The 13,863-nt window shown below is 35.9% G+C and overlaps 2 protein-coding genes across 4 annotated transcripts; both read left to right on the top strand.

Moving 5' to 3' along the window:
- The first annotated feature begins 788 nt into the window (after positions 1 to 788).
- On the top strand, positions 789 to 3,466 carry LOC104086175 (ninja-family protein AFP3-like). The gene is made up of 2 exons (XM_009590370.4): positions 789 to 1,518; positions 2,977 to 3,466. The coding sequence occupies exons 1-2, from the start codon at positions 930 to 932 to the stop codon at positions 3,351 to 3,353; spliced, it is 966 nt and encodes a 321-aa protein (XP_009588665.1). The 5' UTR covers positions 789 to 929; the 3' UTR covers positions 3,354 to 3,466.
- Positions 3,467 to 4,690: 1,224 nt separating this feature from the next.
- Positions 4,691 to 13,642, top strand: LOC104086174 (probable sugar phosphate/phosphate translocator At3g17430). 3 transcript variants are annotated; one of them, XM_009590369.4, is made up of 10 exons: positions 4,691 to 4,951; positions 5,773 to 6,071; positions 7,116 to 7,223; positions 8,486 to 8,517; positions 8,597 to 8,647; positions 10,013 to 10,074; positions 10,168 to 10,429; positions 12,023 to 12,288; positions 12,404 to 12,498; positions 13,229 to 13,642. In XM_009590369.4, exons 2-10 carry the CDS (start codon positions 5,985 to 5,987, stop codon positions 13,397 to 13,399), a joined length of 1,134 nt encoding a protein of 377 aa, XP_009588664.1. In that variant the 5' UTR covers positions 4,691 to 4,951; positions 5,773 to 5,984; the 3' UTR covers positions 13,400 to 13,642. The 3 variants fall into 3 exon arrangements, with proteins under 3 accessions (XP_009588664.1, XP_070052195.1, XP_070052194.1); XM_070196094.1 differs by lacking the exon at positions 4,691 to 4,951 and having other exon boundaries at positions 6,022 to 6,071; XM_070196093.1 differs by lacking the exons at positions 4,691 to 4,951; positions 5,773 to 6,071; positions 7,116 to 7,223; positions 8,486 to 8,517; positions 8,597 to 8,647 and adding an exon at positions 8,887 to 8,976.
- Positions 13,643 to 13,863: the final 221 nt, after the last annotated feature.

The following is a 13,863-nucleotide window of genomic DNA, read 5'->3' as shown; positions in this document are numbered from 1 at the left end:
ACAATTCCATAAAAGTTAAAAATCTTTCATTTAACTAATCACTGGTTTTTTTGCCGATATGCACCGAGATCAACGCCGTGATATCTGGCCGGTCGCGGATATCACAGCCTTTTGTTGGTCGTGCTCGATTGTTTGGTAATGCTCTCCGAGGCTTTTGAGGTTCGAACCGGACCTGGGGGTCATGGTCCCGATACTTCCGAGGGCAGCTATTTTGTCCGGACCCCGGACCAAAGGGCTTCTTGCCTCGATTTCAATCCCTTGCCTTTACGTTTCTTGTTTCGTTTACTTCATCGGAAACCGAGATGTCCTGCGGACTCGATTTCACCCGTATACAATATGATCATAATTTAAAAAAAAATAATTTTAAGTAATAAAGATTTAATTGTGAGAAATAAGTATTTTATAGGTTCAGTAGCAATATAGTACTCCAGTAATAAATTCTTTTGCAAAAGATTATTGTATGGGAATATCGCTGCTTTACGAGGCCGAGATTTTCTGAACACGTGACAGGGCCATCTAACTTCTTAGTATAAACCGACACCGTTTTGTCGGTTACCTTAGCTAACATATGTTTGGTATCATCTTCCAAAGTCCTTGTCTAAACCACGTGGGTCATAGGTACTCTTGTAACCCACCACGTGTCACTTCCTCGTTCATTTACGTTTCACCTCCCAGGGGTTCTCCCACGGAATTAAATTTAATCCCTCCTGTATTTTTTACTTCCCAACCCTTTGTCTTCTCTTCTATAAAAAATATAACCTTCCACGGCTGACTCCGACCTTCCGGCGACTTATTTTCCGGCGAGTTTGAAAACTCCGACGAATTCACTTTACAAGCTTTATTGGAGCTTTTCTATTCCCATTTTATAAAAATATCTCTTTATTTAAATTCTACTCCAATATTCTCATTTGCTGTTTATTTTTTTCTTAATGGAGAAAGCTGAAGAGAACAGAGGAAACAGGTGTTTTTCGAGGGATTTATTGCATAAAGTTATCAATGGAAAAAGGAATTATGAATTTGATGAAAATGTGGGGGGTGAAGATGAAATAGAGCTAAGTTTGGGACTTTCATTGAACGGTAGATTTGGGGTGGACCCAAAAAGAGAAAAGAGGCTTAAACGTTCTTGTTCCTCGATAACTAATTTTGTGTTTTATAATAATAATAATAATAATAATAATAATAATAATAATAGTAATGGAAATGAAATTCAATTTCGTGATGACATTTACGCACCACTTAATAGGACGTGTTCTTTGCCTACGGAAACAGAGGAGGAGTGGAGAAAAAGGAAGGAGTTGCAGTCCTTTAGGCGTTTGGAGGCAAAGAGGAAAAGATTGGAGAAAATGAAGAATGCTGTTAGAGTTGTTGTAAAGGAAAATGAAGAAAATGGGAACTGTTATAGTAATGGTGAAACTGGTGGTACTTTTTTGCAGTCTTCAGTGGGGTCGTTGGGATCACAGGGAAGTGGTTCTGGTTCGTCAGGTATTTCTGAATTTGAGAGTCATCAACCTATTCAAGGTATCAGAAAAAATTTCCTTTTTTATTTTTATCCTTTAATAAAGGGTTAATTTGTTGTTGATTATTGTTCTTGTAATGCCGCGACCTTAGAGAATGGAGTTGCTTAGGTTTGTACACAAGAAAAGAAATAGAATCCACAACTACTGGTACTGAATCTGCTCTTCTTAATCCTGGAATAAAAGCTGCAAATTCAGCAGCAGATTGTATCAACCATAGCTCTACTTCTAATGTCTAAACGCTAAAAATCTTGTAAAGCAACATTTAATTTAATCTTGTTAAAAATTTGGAAAAAAAAACGAGAAAAATCAAAGTTATCCATATCACTTGAAGACTAAGATCATCAAGATGCTGTAATGTTGGTGAAGTAGGATCGGAAGAATTTGAACTATATATGGGTTCTGAATTTGCCATGGAGTTCATTACTATCTTTTGTTATGGATTTATAATTAGATATTTATGTATATTTAATACAATATAGTGTTTAAACAAAAGTGATTGAGTTCGGCTAACCACACCTAATAGGCTAGCTCCGCTTGAGTAGGATGTTTCCTATGCATTATGGAGTCTAAACCTCTAGCAGAAGTCAATGTTAATTTTCTCTTCTTCTCTCCTTTGCTCTAATGTTAGAGATCACTTTTGGTCCCTGAAATATTAACTCATTTGGCACAGAGTAGTAATGTCTAATGAGCAACTTGTCCTCGGCTAATTATACTCATACTCATACACTTTACTGGACAAGTAAAGGGCCTTGATGTGCTAAGAGCCTAAGATCATGAAGTTTCGCCACTTGTTTATGAAACATTAGTTGATGTTATGTAGATGGTGGTCGAATTATGATGTAGATTAATCTATCTAATGCTTGTGTTGCCTTTGATGAGAGTTTTGGCTGCTCTTCTAGGCTTTTCAGTAGAATTTCGTACGTTCAATAATTAATAGCTATAGTGTCTAACTCTATTTGGTGGCGGAACCTGTCGATCTATCATTGCAATTCGACTTGTACATTGTTTTTGGGTCTGTGGGATTTTAGGTCTTTAATTTATTACCTATTCCAAATGGATTGATGTTTGCTTTGCCTTATTCTTCAAACAGTGGCAGCCTATTCTGAATATATATACACATACTGTTTTTAAAAAAGAAAACAATATGCGTATATATAAAGCAGTAGCAAATGAAACCACTTAATCCTAATTAACTGTCTCTGTTACTGGTCACATACATGCTTCGCCATTGGCTGTGAATATTGAAATGGGTTCATCACTTAAGCTCACTGGTCATCTGGAGACATGAGCTTCCAATATGCTAATTAATTCATTTGTTGCATGTGGCAGATTGACTCAATTTTGGTTTTTCTGCTAAGTTTATTTCCTTGTAGCGGTTGAAATGGAGAATATTTGCAGTGTATTTCTGGTTGTTTATACTCATCGTCAACCTCTCTTTTGTTTTTTCTCTTCGTTGCAGGGCGGAGTGATAGTACTGAAGCAAGACCTCCAGCCAGTGGCCAATCTCCAGAGCACGAACAGAAATCGGTCGCAATAGCACCTGAAACTAGTAATGAGAAAACACCAGTCTCGTCCAGAAAAACTTGCAAGGAAGCTAAAGAAATGTTCAAAAACTTCATGCTGAAAATGCCTTGTGTTTCCACAAGAGGTGATGGACCAAATGGGAAGAAAATTGAAGGATTCTTGTACGGATATAAGAAGGGAGAGGAAGTCCGGATAGTTTGTGTTTGTCATGGTGACTTTCTATCCCCAGCTGAGTTTGTTAAACATGCTGGTGGAGGTGATGTACAACACCCTTTGAAGCATATTGTTGTTAATCCTTCTCCTTTGTTATAACAATGGGCCTACGCCCAAAAAGGGATTAGCTTTATCATTGTTAGTTTTCCTTTTATTTTGTGAACTAAGTTCCTCAATCAAGTTACAAAGGTTAAGCAGATATATTTTGTGTATTTAGGTATGTGTCTCGTTCCAACCCTTTTCGAATCACTCACCCGGTACTGTGTTGGTGTGAGATAACAAAGAGATAATAGGTAAATAGTTGAGGCTGCGTGCAAGTTGGTTGTGCATCCGGCCGCCTGGCTGCGTCTATTTTAGGTTAATTCTTCTATAAGGAAACTTGATAACTCTTGTTAAAAATGCGATTGTCCAGGTGATCATTTTTTAAATTAGGTTGACTGGTCTGGGCTTTGTTGGAAGCAAAAGGCGGGCTTTGTTTTTCCTTTGTTAACATAAAGAACCTGTGCTAAAACAAATTCATGATTTTCATTAAGATATTGTAAACCATTCCAAGATAAATTACGAATCAATAAACTAGGTTATTTTTGGCCTGGTCTATGTCAGAATGAGTCTTTAGATGATTTACATAACAAACAGAGAATTTTATTGGCTAAAAATATTCCCATGACCAAATAGGGGTAAAGCTAAGGTGAAATTGGCAATAGAAGATTAGATACATCAAGTTTATATTGGCAATAAAGAGAGTAATACTACGCTCTCTGATTTTAAAAGAGTGTCCACTCAACTAGAAAAAACCGATCTTATATTTTTAAAGTTACCCTTATTTACATATTCCTAAAAGTCTTTTAAATTACTCCAATATTTTTATGATATCATTAAATAGGTTTAATATTTGGATATTCCAAGTTTGAGCGCCATTTATTTGTTGTCTATTACGGTACTGATGCTATTTGTCTGGTTTCTGTTGTTGTTATAGATCTCTTAGATCTTTTATCTCTGAGCCGAGGGTTTTCTGAAAACTGGCTCCCTACCCACGAGGCAAGGGTAAGGTCCGCGTACATTCTACCTCCCAGACCCCACTAGTGAGATTATTAGTGTGTTAATATTGTTGTTGTTGTAGTGCAATTCAAATTTGTGCTATTCCACGTTTTTTTACATATTTCAAGTTTGGCTCACTTATGGTTTGGTTTATGTATTTAAAATTTAGTTAAGGCATGTGATGATCAAGAGTCCACTTTTATAATTTTAATTAGGGATAATTTAATCAAATTACTTATTTTGAACACTTATTTTGAATGGGAGGGAGAATTAAGTAAGATACAAATACAATATGATTGGAGGTTGAAGTGTACCGACAAGTAAAAATATACAGAAAAAAATATAGTGATACCTGTGTTGACAGTAATTAATTAGTAGGACCCAATTAGTGGTAACTTGCAGCTCCTCCTAATCTAGTGCATCCTCTCTTCGGTCTTGAGGTCACTACTCATTCTGAACTTTGCTGGATCTCTTCGTTGTAATTAGTAGGAATTCGTAATCGTGTAGATAGGGCAAAGGAATTGCAAGGATTCATTTAATCAACCAAATTCAGATCGAACGGCGAAGCTGAAGCATTGTCGGCATCTCGCTCTCTGTCCACAGATCTCTATCTCGCTCTTCTTCACGACTTCAGCTCTTTCTCTTTGTTTACGATATTGGTACGGATTCTCAGTTTTCATTTTCCTCCTCTATGTGTTTATGTGTGAAAGAGAGAACATATTATGTACATATTTTTCTTCACTTGCTAATCATTTTGTTCCTTCAGCTTTATAAAGTGTTGCTATGCTTTTCATTCTGCTGTTCCTTGCATTATCAACTTATTTTTGTTGTTTTCTTGTTGTATTGTTATTATTTGTTGCTTGCTAACATGCTTAGTCTTGTCTGCCTGTCGTTCATATATTCCTTTTCCTCCAGTTTTAGTCCTACTCTTTGCACCCTTTTTGAGTTGCCTATATGCTTTTGTTTCTGCATTGATTCAACATTGAAAAAATCCGATTGTTGAGGAGTTGGACGCAAATTTCTTGCTTACTTCTTTACCAGATATTACAGGTTGTTAGAATTATGTTCAATTCTGTTAGTTCTATAATAAGGTATAAGTTAAGTTGCAAAAATGTGAGTTTGCTAAAATGTTTCATAGTAAATTCCTTTGGTGAAGCAGATTAGCTTTTTCAAAATCTTCTTATGGAGCATGCATTCAGCCACTGTGCATAGTTAGTTATAAATTGACTGCTAAAAGGTGGTTTTGCAGTGTGTCCTGTGTTAAGTATTTTACCTTTTCAAGGAATTCCGTGTCGTTTAAAATTTATATTGTCATTGTTATTGCGCAGTTACATTCATCTTTTGTGATAGTCTATCTAATTCAATTTACCTGCTTTAGTGCTTGCTTTGACTTATCAGGTTGTTTTAATTGTTTCGCTGAAACAAATATTACTTGTGATATTAGTAATTGATGTGTGACACATTTATCATACTTTTCCAGATTTTACCAGTCCATGTTTCTATACCGGCATACACAGACACAAGCTGGTACATCCTAGATCATCTTTAAGGAATGAATGCAGCAGTTGAACTGAATTTTCACCTCCTATCTGCAAAAAGCTCCTGGATCCGAATTGATTGATTTTTGTATTGGAGGGAAATTCTTGGTAATTTTGAGAGACGGAGTCCATTTGGACTTCCAAGTGACTTACAATGATGATCAGCAAACAACTTTTATTGACATATTTTTATCTCCTTGTCTATATTTTGCTTTCATCAGGAGTTATTTTGTATAACAAGGTATGCACCTTTTTCCAAGTATTTCATGATTGTCTTCGAATTCATTGGACCCATGGATTATTCTGTCCGTTGGAATCTGTTTACAGCTATAACTTAAGTGCAATTGATCGATGTTAGAAATACAAAAGCGTTATATTTAAACTGTGATTCGGGCAACCTCGGAGAACATACACCAAATTGACAAGCTGCTGTCATTCATTACCACTAGATTCCAAGGAAAACTTAGTAGGGGACATGGAATGGATCACTTACTTTAACAACCAAAAAAAAGTAGAAAAGTAAAACATGCAAAATATTTGCTGCTAGTCCAAAATCAACTTTTATATCCATTAAAAACTGAAAAGAGAAGGGACACAAGTTTCTTTACGTTCCATCCAATTAAACCAAACAACATGAAGGGAAGAACAATTCTTTATGAAAGAACCAATGTTTTTCATTTGAGATATTTTTGAGACCGATGTCAGTGCAGACACGAGGCATTTGGGGAATCAGGGAGAAATAAACAAATGATGAAGGAGATATGAATCCAATGATGTGGACGTGGAGTAGTGTTTATCTAGATTTGGCCCCATTTGGCATTAAGAGATACATAATTCTTGTTTAACTGTTAGTCTTTAATTGTTGTGTGAAGTATAAATTATGAAGCCATAATGATCCTCTAGAATAAGGAACGTGTTCAAAAATACCACTTCCTTGCTTTACTGCACCCTTGCTGCGTAACATTGTCTTGACTTTTCCAACATCATGCATTAAGGGAGTGAGCACACAGCAGGGCACTTCTTATAAACTTCATTTGTTCAAAACACATCACAATGAGCGACTTGTATATGTCTTCCCTTTTACTCCATCACTGTAGCTCAAAATAACATCAGTTTTTTTTTTTTTAGGGGGTGGGGGGGTTCTGCTTTTGTCAGTCTGTATTTGTGCATCACAAGTTTAGGGAGAAGTTTCTGTTCGATACAATTTTCAATGACTTAGGTGTAGATTCTTTTACTTTCCAATATCATTAGTACGATCTCATGATTCTTCTTCTGTCTTTTGCAGTGGGTACTTTCACCAAAATATTTCAATTTCCCATTTCCAATTACACTTACCATGATACATATGGGCTTTTCAGGCTTAGTAGCTTTCGTTCTTATCCGTGTGTTCAAGGTATGACAATTACGAATTACTGAATTTTTCTTTCTTTGAGAAAACAATTATGAATTACTGAATTACAGTGACATTTTTCTGGTACTCTTTGTCATCTCTGCTCTTCTGGATACTCTAGTTATTGATGACATTATTGTAGAACTGTTTGCTTTTCTGAGATTGTTATGCATTACATTTCAAACAGGTTGCTTTCTGTAGGTTTTAGTGTTATACGAGATTGAGATGATCTGTGTTAAAAGGCCCAGGATTTTCTTCAGATTTTGTCACATACTTAATTTGTTCCTATTCGTTGTTGTCGATATTATTGTGTCTGTAAATGCACCACGACCATAGCGCTGCCTAAGTTCAGGTTATTCATTGGTTTCACATTCAATGATAAATCTATCTTGTCCAATTAAACTTCACCCATAGAGGCACAAAATTCTCTGCCATCTTGCTCTTATTCATTTTACTTCTTCTTCAACTGCTTCTTGTCTTTCAACAACTGATATTTGTGTCAAGTAGTTATCAGATAGAAGATCAAGGTTAAGCACTCCACCTATCTCTTTAAGGCATTAGCATTGTCTTGCAAGGATACAAGTTCCTTGCCTAGTACTTTCTGATTAGAAGGTTCTGAATTTTCATTGGCAGCTTGTTACAATACTCTGACTAGTAGAAAAAGTTTTTTCCATTGAATATTTTTAGGGATCTGGAAGAGAAAGGTATGTCTATGGCCTAGCAACTCTTTTAGTCTGCATTAGCAGTCTTGTAATTCTAACTCTTATACATGTTAGTTTCTATCAAACAAAATTAAGCACCTCATATGGAATTAGAGTTTAGTGTTGTATGTTGATTTGAAAAGAAAATCTTTGAGAGATTTTTGCTATGTTAGATTCATATGAGAGCTTATTTGTTTATTTTGAGACTCACCCTTTATCACAATTCATTGGGATCTTTAATATTGTTGATGATAAATCATTGTGTGAGAACTTGCTAATTGAGAAATGTACTGTGCTGGCGAAAATTTATCCTCTTTTTACACTTTCCTGGGGACTGAGGAGAGTGGTTGTGGCCATGCAAATGAACTTCCTTGGAGAACTTGTTTAGTCTGTGTTTGTGTAAAAGGTTTTGTGGGTGTTTGGTCGTCTTTAGCTTCTGAATTTGGTTTTGTTTTTACTTTATCTATATTGGAAAATTAATTTATCATGCCTGATCTTAGTGCTTTGATTATCGTATTACGGGCCATCTAGCTTTCCCTCTTAATTCCTTATTATCTTTTGCAGGTTGTATCACCTGTCAAGATGACTCTTGAAATGTGAGAATTGCAGATTTGAACTGCTTTCACTTTGAGGCTTATCTTTATTCTCATTCTCCATTTATAACTGAATTTGCAGATATGCGACGTGTGTTATTCCAATCAGCGCTTTCTTCGCTGCAAGTCTTTGGTGAGCTCTCTACTTCGGGGATCAAGAATATTTATTGGTTCTTTTAGTGGATTCTGTCATTCATGATCATTTGTGACTTGTTGGCGCTTATTCTTTTGAAATCGGAGCCTGTTAGACGTACTCCATTATATCGGCATATTGGTCTAGAGCTTAATAGAATGTACTAGCTAACAGTGTTTTGTCATAATGTTTGACACTGTTGACCATTGACCTTCCATACGGAGATGAAGCACTATTTTACCTTGGGTTGGTCGGGTGGAAACGGAGGTCTAGAAGAATCTGAATTAATTGAAGATTTCCCTCAAGTATGAAAGCTTTCATATCTGCAGGTCCATCCTCTACATGGCTGATCAGTTTCTCTCATTGTCTTATCAAACCTAAAATTGACATTTCATTACCTTTAGACATTGATTGAGCTCCCATTTCATATTTTTCCCACAAAACAAGAACAATGGGCGCATGCAAGCGAAAATGTTCTACATTAAAAGCAGTGAGATTTTGAATCTTTGACTTGAAGTTGATAAGCTGCTTTACCTGCTGAGCATGACCTAGAAATAAATATGAGACTTGCAGTCTACTGGCTGTCTCCTGGATATTTTCATTAATAATAATTCACAGTTAAAAATAGAAAAGGACTGAGTCTGCTCAATTGTCATCAATACAAATGTAATGGATCTACTCCTGCTTGTTATTGTTTAATTTTCTCTTTTGCTGATGACAGAGAGGTCCTTGTTTTTATGGTATACTTTTAGCTCTTTTTTAAAACTATTTTCAGAAATGTTGGCATTCCATATTTCAGGTTAATGTGAATAGTGAGTGATGGTTGATTTTCAGACTTCAGAGTTATCCTACACCTTTTTACTTGTTTATGTTGGTGGATGGATTCTTTAGTTTTTCCTTTGTCGGACACTTGTATCTGTACTAAAGTAAAGGAGAAAGTATACATAGGCCAGAAATCAGGATGATAATAAAAATGGACACCTCCATGTGTGGGTCATCATGTTCTTCGTAGCGATGGAAATTGGACGGGTAGTATGCATACTCCCTGCTTAGCATTGTACCCACCTCACACCACAATGAGAATTATTAACCCGCCCCGCGAATCTCTCCATGCCTATTGCCCTGCTCCCCCAGAAAAAGGAAAAGATAAAAGAGGCATCCTGTCGAATTGCAGTCTATTGTTCTTTGGCATGGCAGCGTAATTGATTTTTCACTTCCTTGTCTCCTATTCCTCATTCCTCACACTCCTAGGTTCTTAATTTCTCGTGGAGAATTTTGGTTGCAGACAATTTCTGTTGTAGCTAGTGAGTTGAGGCTATGATGTCCAAATTTTGTCTCTGAAAAAAGCATATGTTGTGCTTTCAGGTTTGGCAACACTGCTTATCTATTCATTTCTGTGGCCTTCATCCAGATGCTCAAAGCTCTGAGTATGTCCATATACTGCACTCTTTTCTAGTTGTGAATTCCTGTGCTTGGGAATCTACTGAATGGCTGTAGCTTTTTCTATATTGAAATGACAGTGCCGGTGGCCACCTTTGTCATGGCTGTTATTTGTGGAACCGACAAACTAAGATGCGATGTATTCTTGAACATGTTGTTGGTCAGTGTTGGTGTTGTAATATCCTCTTATGGGGAAATTCACTTCAACATAGTGGGTACAGTTTACCAGGTGACTGGGATATTTGCTGAGGCTCTTAGGCTGGTGTTAACTCAAGTTCTTCTTCAGAAGAAGGGATTAACTCTCAATCCTATCACCAGTTTATATTACATAGCTCCATGCAGGTAGTTTTCTTCAATCTTGTAAGGTTGACTTATCTGTTCTCATTTGGTCAAACTGGTATTTTGTTCAGGTCTATATGATTCCAGTTATAATTTTGCTGTCAGTGATTCCAAGCCTTCACCTTGCTCACCACACCCTAGGAATAAGGGGAAAAAAGGATAGCAGGAGTAGGAAACCGTTCCTTAGATTTGGTAACTTTTTAAAAGGGTTAGAGCAACTTTTCCTTTTGATTGCTTCCGGCTACAGTAACTCCCGATACATTAATATCATCTTACTGCACCTAAAATCTGTTGAAATGTGTGTATCACATTATCTATAAGCTTTAGGTGTTAGAGAAGTGGTACTTCTATACACTACTCCCTCTGTTCCATTTTATGTGGCACTATTTTCTTTTTAGTCTATTTAAAAAAATGACATCTTTCTATGTTTGGAAACAATTTAACTTTAACTTTCCATTTTACCCTTAATGACATGATTTTATAGCCACACGAATCCATGGCATGTTGCTACAAGTTGTGAAAGTCTTTCTTTCTTTCTTAAACCCCTCGTCCAGTTAAACACGTAAAATGAGGAGGGAGTATTACTTATTTTTTAGGTCTGCAATAAAATCAGATATAGAGAAGATGTTGAAACTTCAAAGTTGTATTGGATTATTCATTTGTCACAAATTGCTTAAACAGTTGTAGCTAAAGTTGAAAGGTCTTGCAAAAGGTTGGTAGTACACGGTGTATAGAAAATTGAAGTATTTTATGATTAACTTTGCTGCTGTGTTGACAGAGTAGATTTACGTGTTCACAAACAACTATTCTAAACGAGGTAAAAGTTAAAAAAAAGTTCCACAGATGTCTCTGGTCCTAACAACATGTGTGCATGCTGCTTCTGCGAGACCGTGGCACTCTACATTGTAGTCCTCCTAACTTTACTATTCTGCTTTTGTATTTGTATTATCTAACATGGGATTGTAAATAAAGGACATATTTTATGATGAAATATTGCAGCTAATATTCTCTTGATTTATTTTAAAAGGATATGGTTTCCAGTTGCTGTATTTACTTTAGAACTGCATCCTTTGTGATGGATAGGCTTGCAAATTACAATAAGGTTATGTTTCTTATGCTGTTACTTGTTTAGTATACTTCTAAGAAACAAGAGATGTTATCTTTAAATTTCACTTAAGATGTAGTCCTGTGTATATACCTTTTCCTGCATGCCATGCCTATGTCTTGGCTTTGATGAAGTCAAAAAATGTGCAGTTGATGACAATATGGGTATCTACTTGCTAGTTCTTTTGTGGAAAATCATGTTAGCAACTATATGAAATGGTTTCTTGGTACATAGATATAGAAGGGGTATGTATGTCTATATCCTCTGACATGCAGGATGCAATGACTGTTCTACATATTTGCTTACATTTTCCTCCAAAGTGAGGTGTAGCTTCTATAAACTACTGGCTTCAAAGGAAAACTTTCTCTGTGTGTGCATGGTTGAGCGTAATCATTGTAATTTAAATGTCATTCTTCTATTGTGTAGAGTCTCATGTATGTGATATTTTCCTGTTTCTTGAGGTACTTATCAATTTTTGTTTTAATATGCAGCTTCATCTTTCTTTTTGTCCCATGGTATCTTCTGGAGAAGCCTGAAATGGAAGTCTCACAGATCCAATTCAATTTTTGGATTTTCTTTTCAAATGCACTATGTGCACTTGCTTTGAATTTCTCAATTTTCTTGGTGATTGGTAGAACTGGTGCTGTAACCATTCGAGTGGCTGGTGTGTTGAAGGATTGGATATTAATTGCGCTTTCAACTTTAATTTTTCCAGAGTCAACGATAACCACACTTAACATTACAGGCTATGCAGTAGGTAAGCTTAATATTCCTTATTTGTGGGAACTTTATGCTAAGAAACAACATATTGATACTTACTAAAACAAAAACAAAACGAATGGCATATTGATGAAATTTTATTTTTGTTTTAGCATTATGTGGTGTCGTGATGTATAACTATTTGAAAATCAAGGACGTTCGAGCATCCCAGCTTCCTGTAGATAATATTATAGACCGAACAGCTAAGGTCAGATTTCGTGACTCTCAAGAATGACTTCCAGACTATTGCTTCTTTTTCAGTTTTTGTATTACAACTTTTTTGTTCATTGTTTTCCTGGGTGTTTCCAAATTTCCCAAGAGGAACATAAATGTATTTGCATGCTTCTTTTTGTTTCTTGGAGAGCTGGTGTTTCTTGTTATAATTATCAAATTCAAAATACAAAACAATTATCATACTTATATATTTAAGCTATAGAGTTTGCTTAGAGAAAAACCACATTATAATTTTCATATGCAAGAGATGCTTATAAACACTTAATGCAAGCATTGAATAAGCATATTTTACATCTTCTGCCTATCCAATTTTTGTTTCCCGTACTATTATAACTAATCTAATTTGCTTTGTGCTCATCATAGTCAAAAAATAAAACTGAAAAGGAATATATCTTATTAAGTCACATGCACCTAAGTGTGCTGTAGCGTTCAATGGGTGAAAACCATCAGAGACCAGTGTTTAAATTCCAGTATAGTCAAAACATTAGTTGATTTCTTCAAATCTGCCTAAGCCTTGATGGACCAGTGGAATAGTCGAGGTGAGTGCAGGTAAAAAGAAAGAGACATGATTGCTTAATTGGCTGTGAAAGTTAATGCCTTTGTAAATCATGAAAGATTCGTCTTTCATATGATTTTTCTTGGAATGGTTGTTGTATAGTTAACTCAGATAAAAGTTTACCTTGCCTGCATTTTGCCTTTTACAGGAGCTTAAGATGGAGAAGAAGTCATCTGATCTGCACTTGCCAGATGATAATGCTATTCTTGGGGGAAGAGGTACAAACAATGGTTCTTCAGATTCAACAGTGGATGAGGAAGCTTCCTTCATACCATCAACTAGAATCTCTCATCTTGGGCGAAGTAACCTCTCAACATAAGCACTATTAGTTCCTCGAAATGTCAATTTTTGGTGCAGTTTCAGTTACTAGAATTATAGAACAAGCAAGATTGAAGAGAGCAGGTCTTGTGTATACATCCTCCACCATTTCGCTAAGAGTTGCATTTCTTTGCAAAATGGTTAGTGCTATCAAACCCTATAAGGTCATGTTTTGTAATATTTTAGGGCTATTGACGTTCAAGAACTATTATTCTTTTATTCACATATGCATATTATCATCATACATGCAATTGCATCGTGCCTTGGCAACCTAGATTCTGAAAGTTTTTCAGCTGAAAAGTCTGTTGTCATTAGAGAGAAATATCATCGTTCACCCAAAATTGTTACTGTCATAGAAGACAGTCACTAAGCGGCTGGTTTGAGAAAAAGACTGTTGTCTTCATATTTAATTTAGTAGTATTATTTTGGTCTATCCTAAGTTAATTTCTACTAATTCCTGTTCTA

The sequence above is a fragment of the Nicotiana tomentosiformis genome, chromosome 2 (genome assembly GCF_000390325.3).
Source record: "Nicotiana tomentosiformis chromosome 2, ASM39032v3, whole genome shotgun sequence".
NCBI classification, from domain to species: domain Eukaryota; kingdom Viridiplantae; phylum Streptophyta; class Magnoliopsida; order Solanales; family Solanaceae; genus Nicotiana; species Nicotiana tomentosiformis.
This window is presented reverse-complemented; position numbering and strand designations above follow the sequence as displayed.

What these genes read in the sequence shown, in the direction of transcription:
- LOC104086175 (XM_009590370.4), top strand. Translation starts at nt 930, where the DNA reads ATGGAGAAAGCTGAAGAGAACAGAGGAAACAGGTGTTTTTCGAGGGAT. An exon ending in GAGTCATCAACCTATTCAAG is followed by an intron (nt 1,519 to 2,976) that starts GTATCAGAAAAA and finishes TCTTCGTTGCAG; the next exon opens with GGCGGAGTGATAGTACTGAA.
- LOC104086174 (XM_009590369.4), top strand. Translation starts at nt 5,985, where the DNA reads ATGATGATCAGCAAACAACTTTTATTGACATATTTTTATCTCCTTGTC. An exon ending in TTCTTATCCGTGTGTTCAAG is followed by an intron (nt 7,224 to 8,485) that starts GTATGACAATTA and finishes TATCTTTTGCAG; the next exon opens with GTTGTATCACCTGTCAAGAT. An exon ending in TTCTTCGCTGCAAGTCTTTG is followed by an intron (nt 8,648 to 10,012) that starts GTGAGCTCTCTA and finishes TTGTGCTTTCAG; the next exon opens with GTTTGGCAACACTGCTTATC.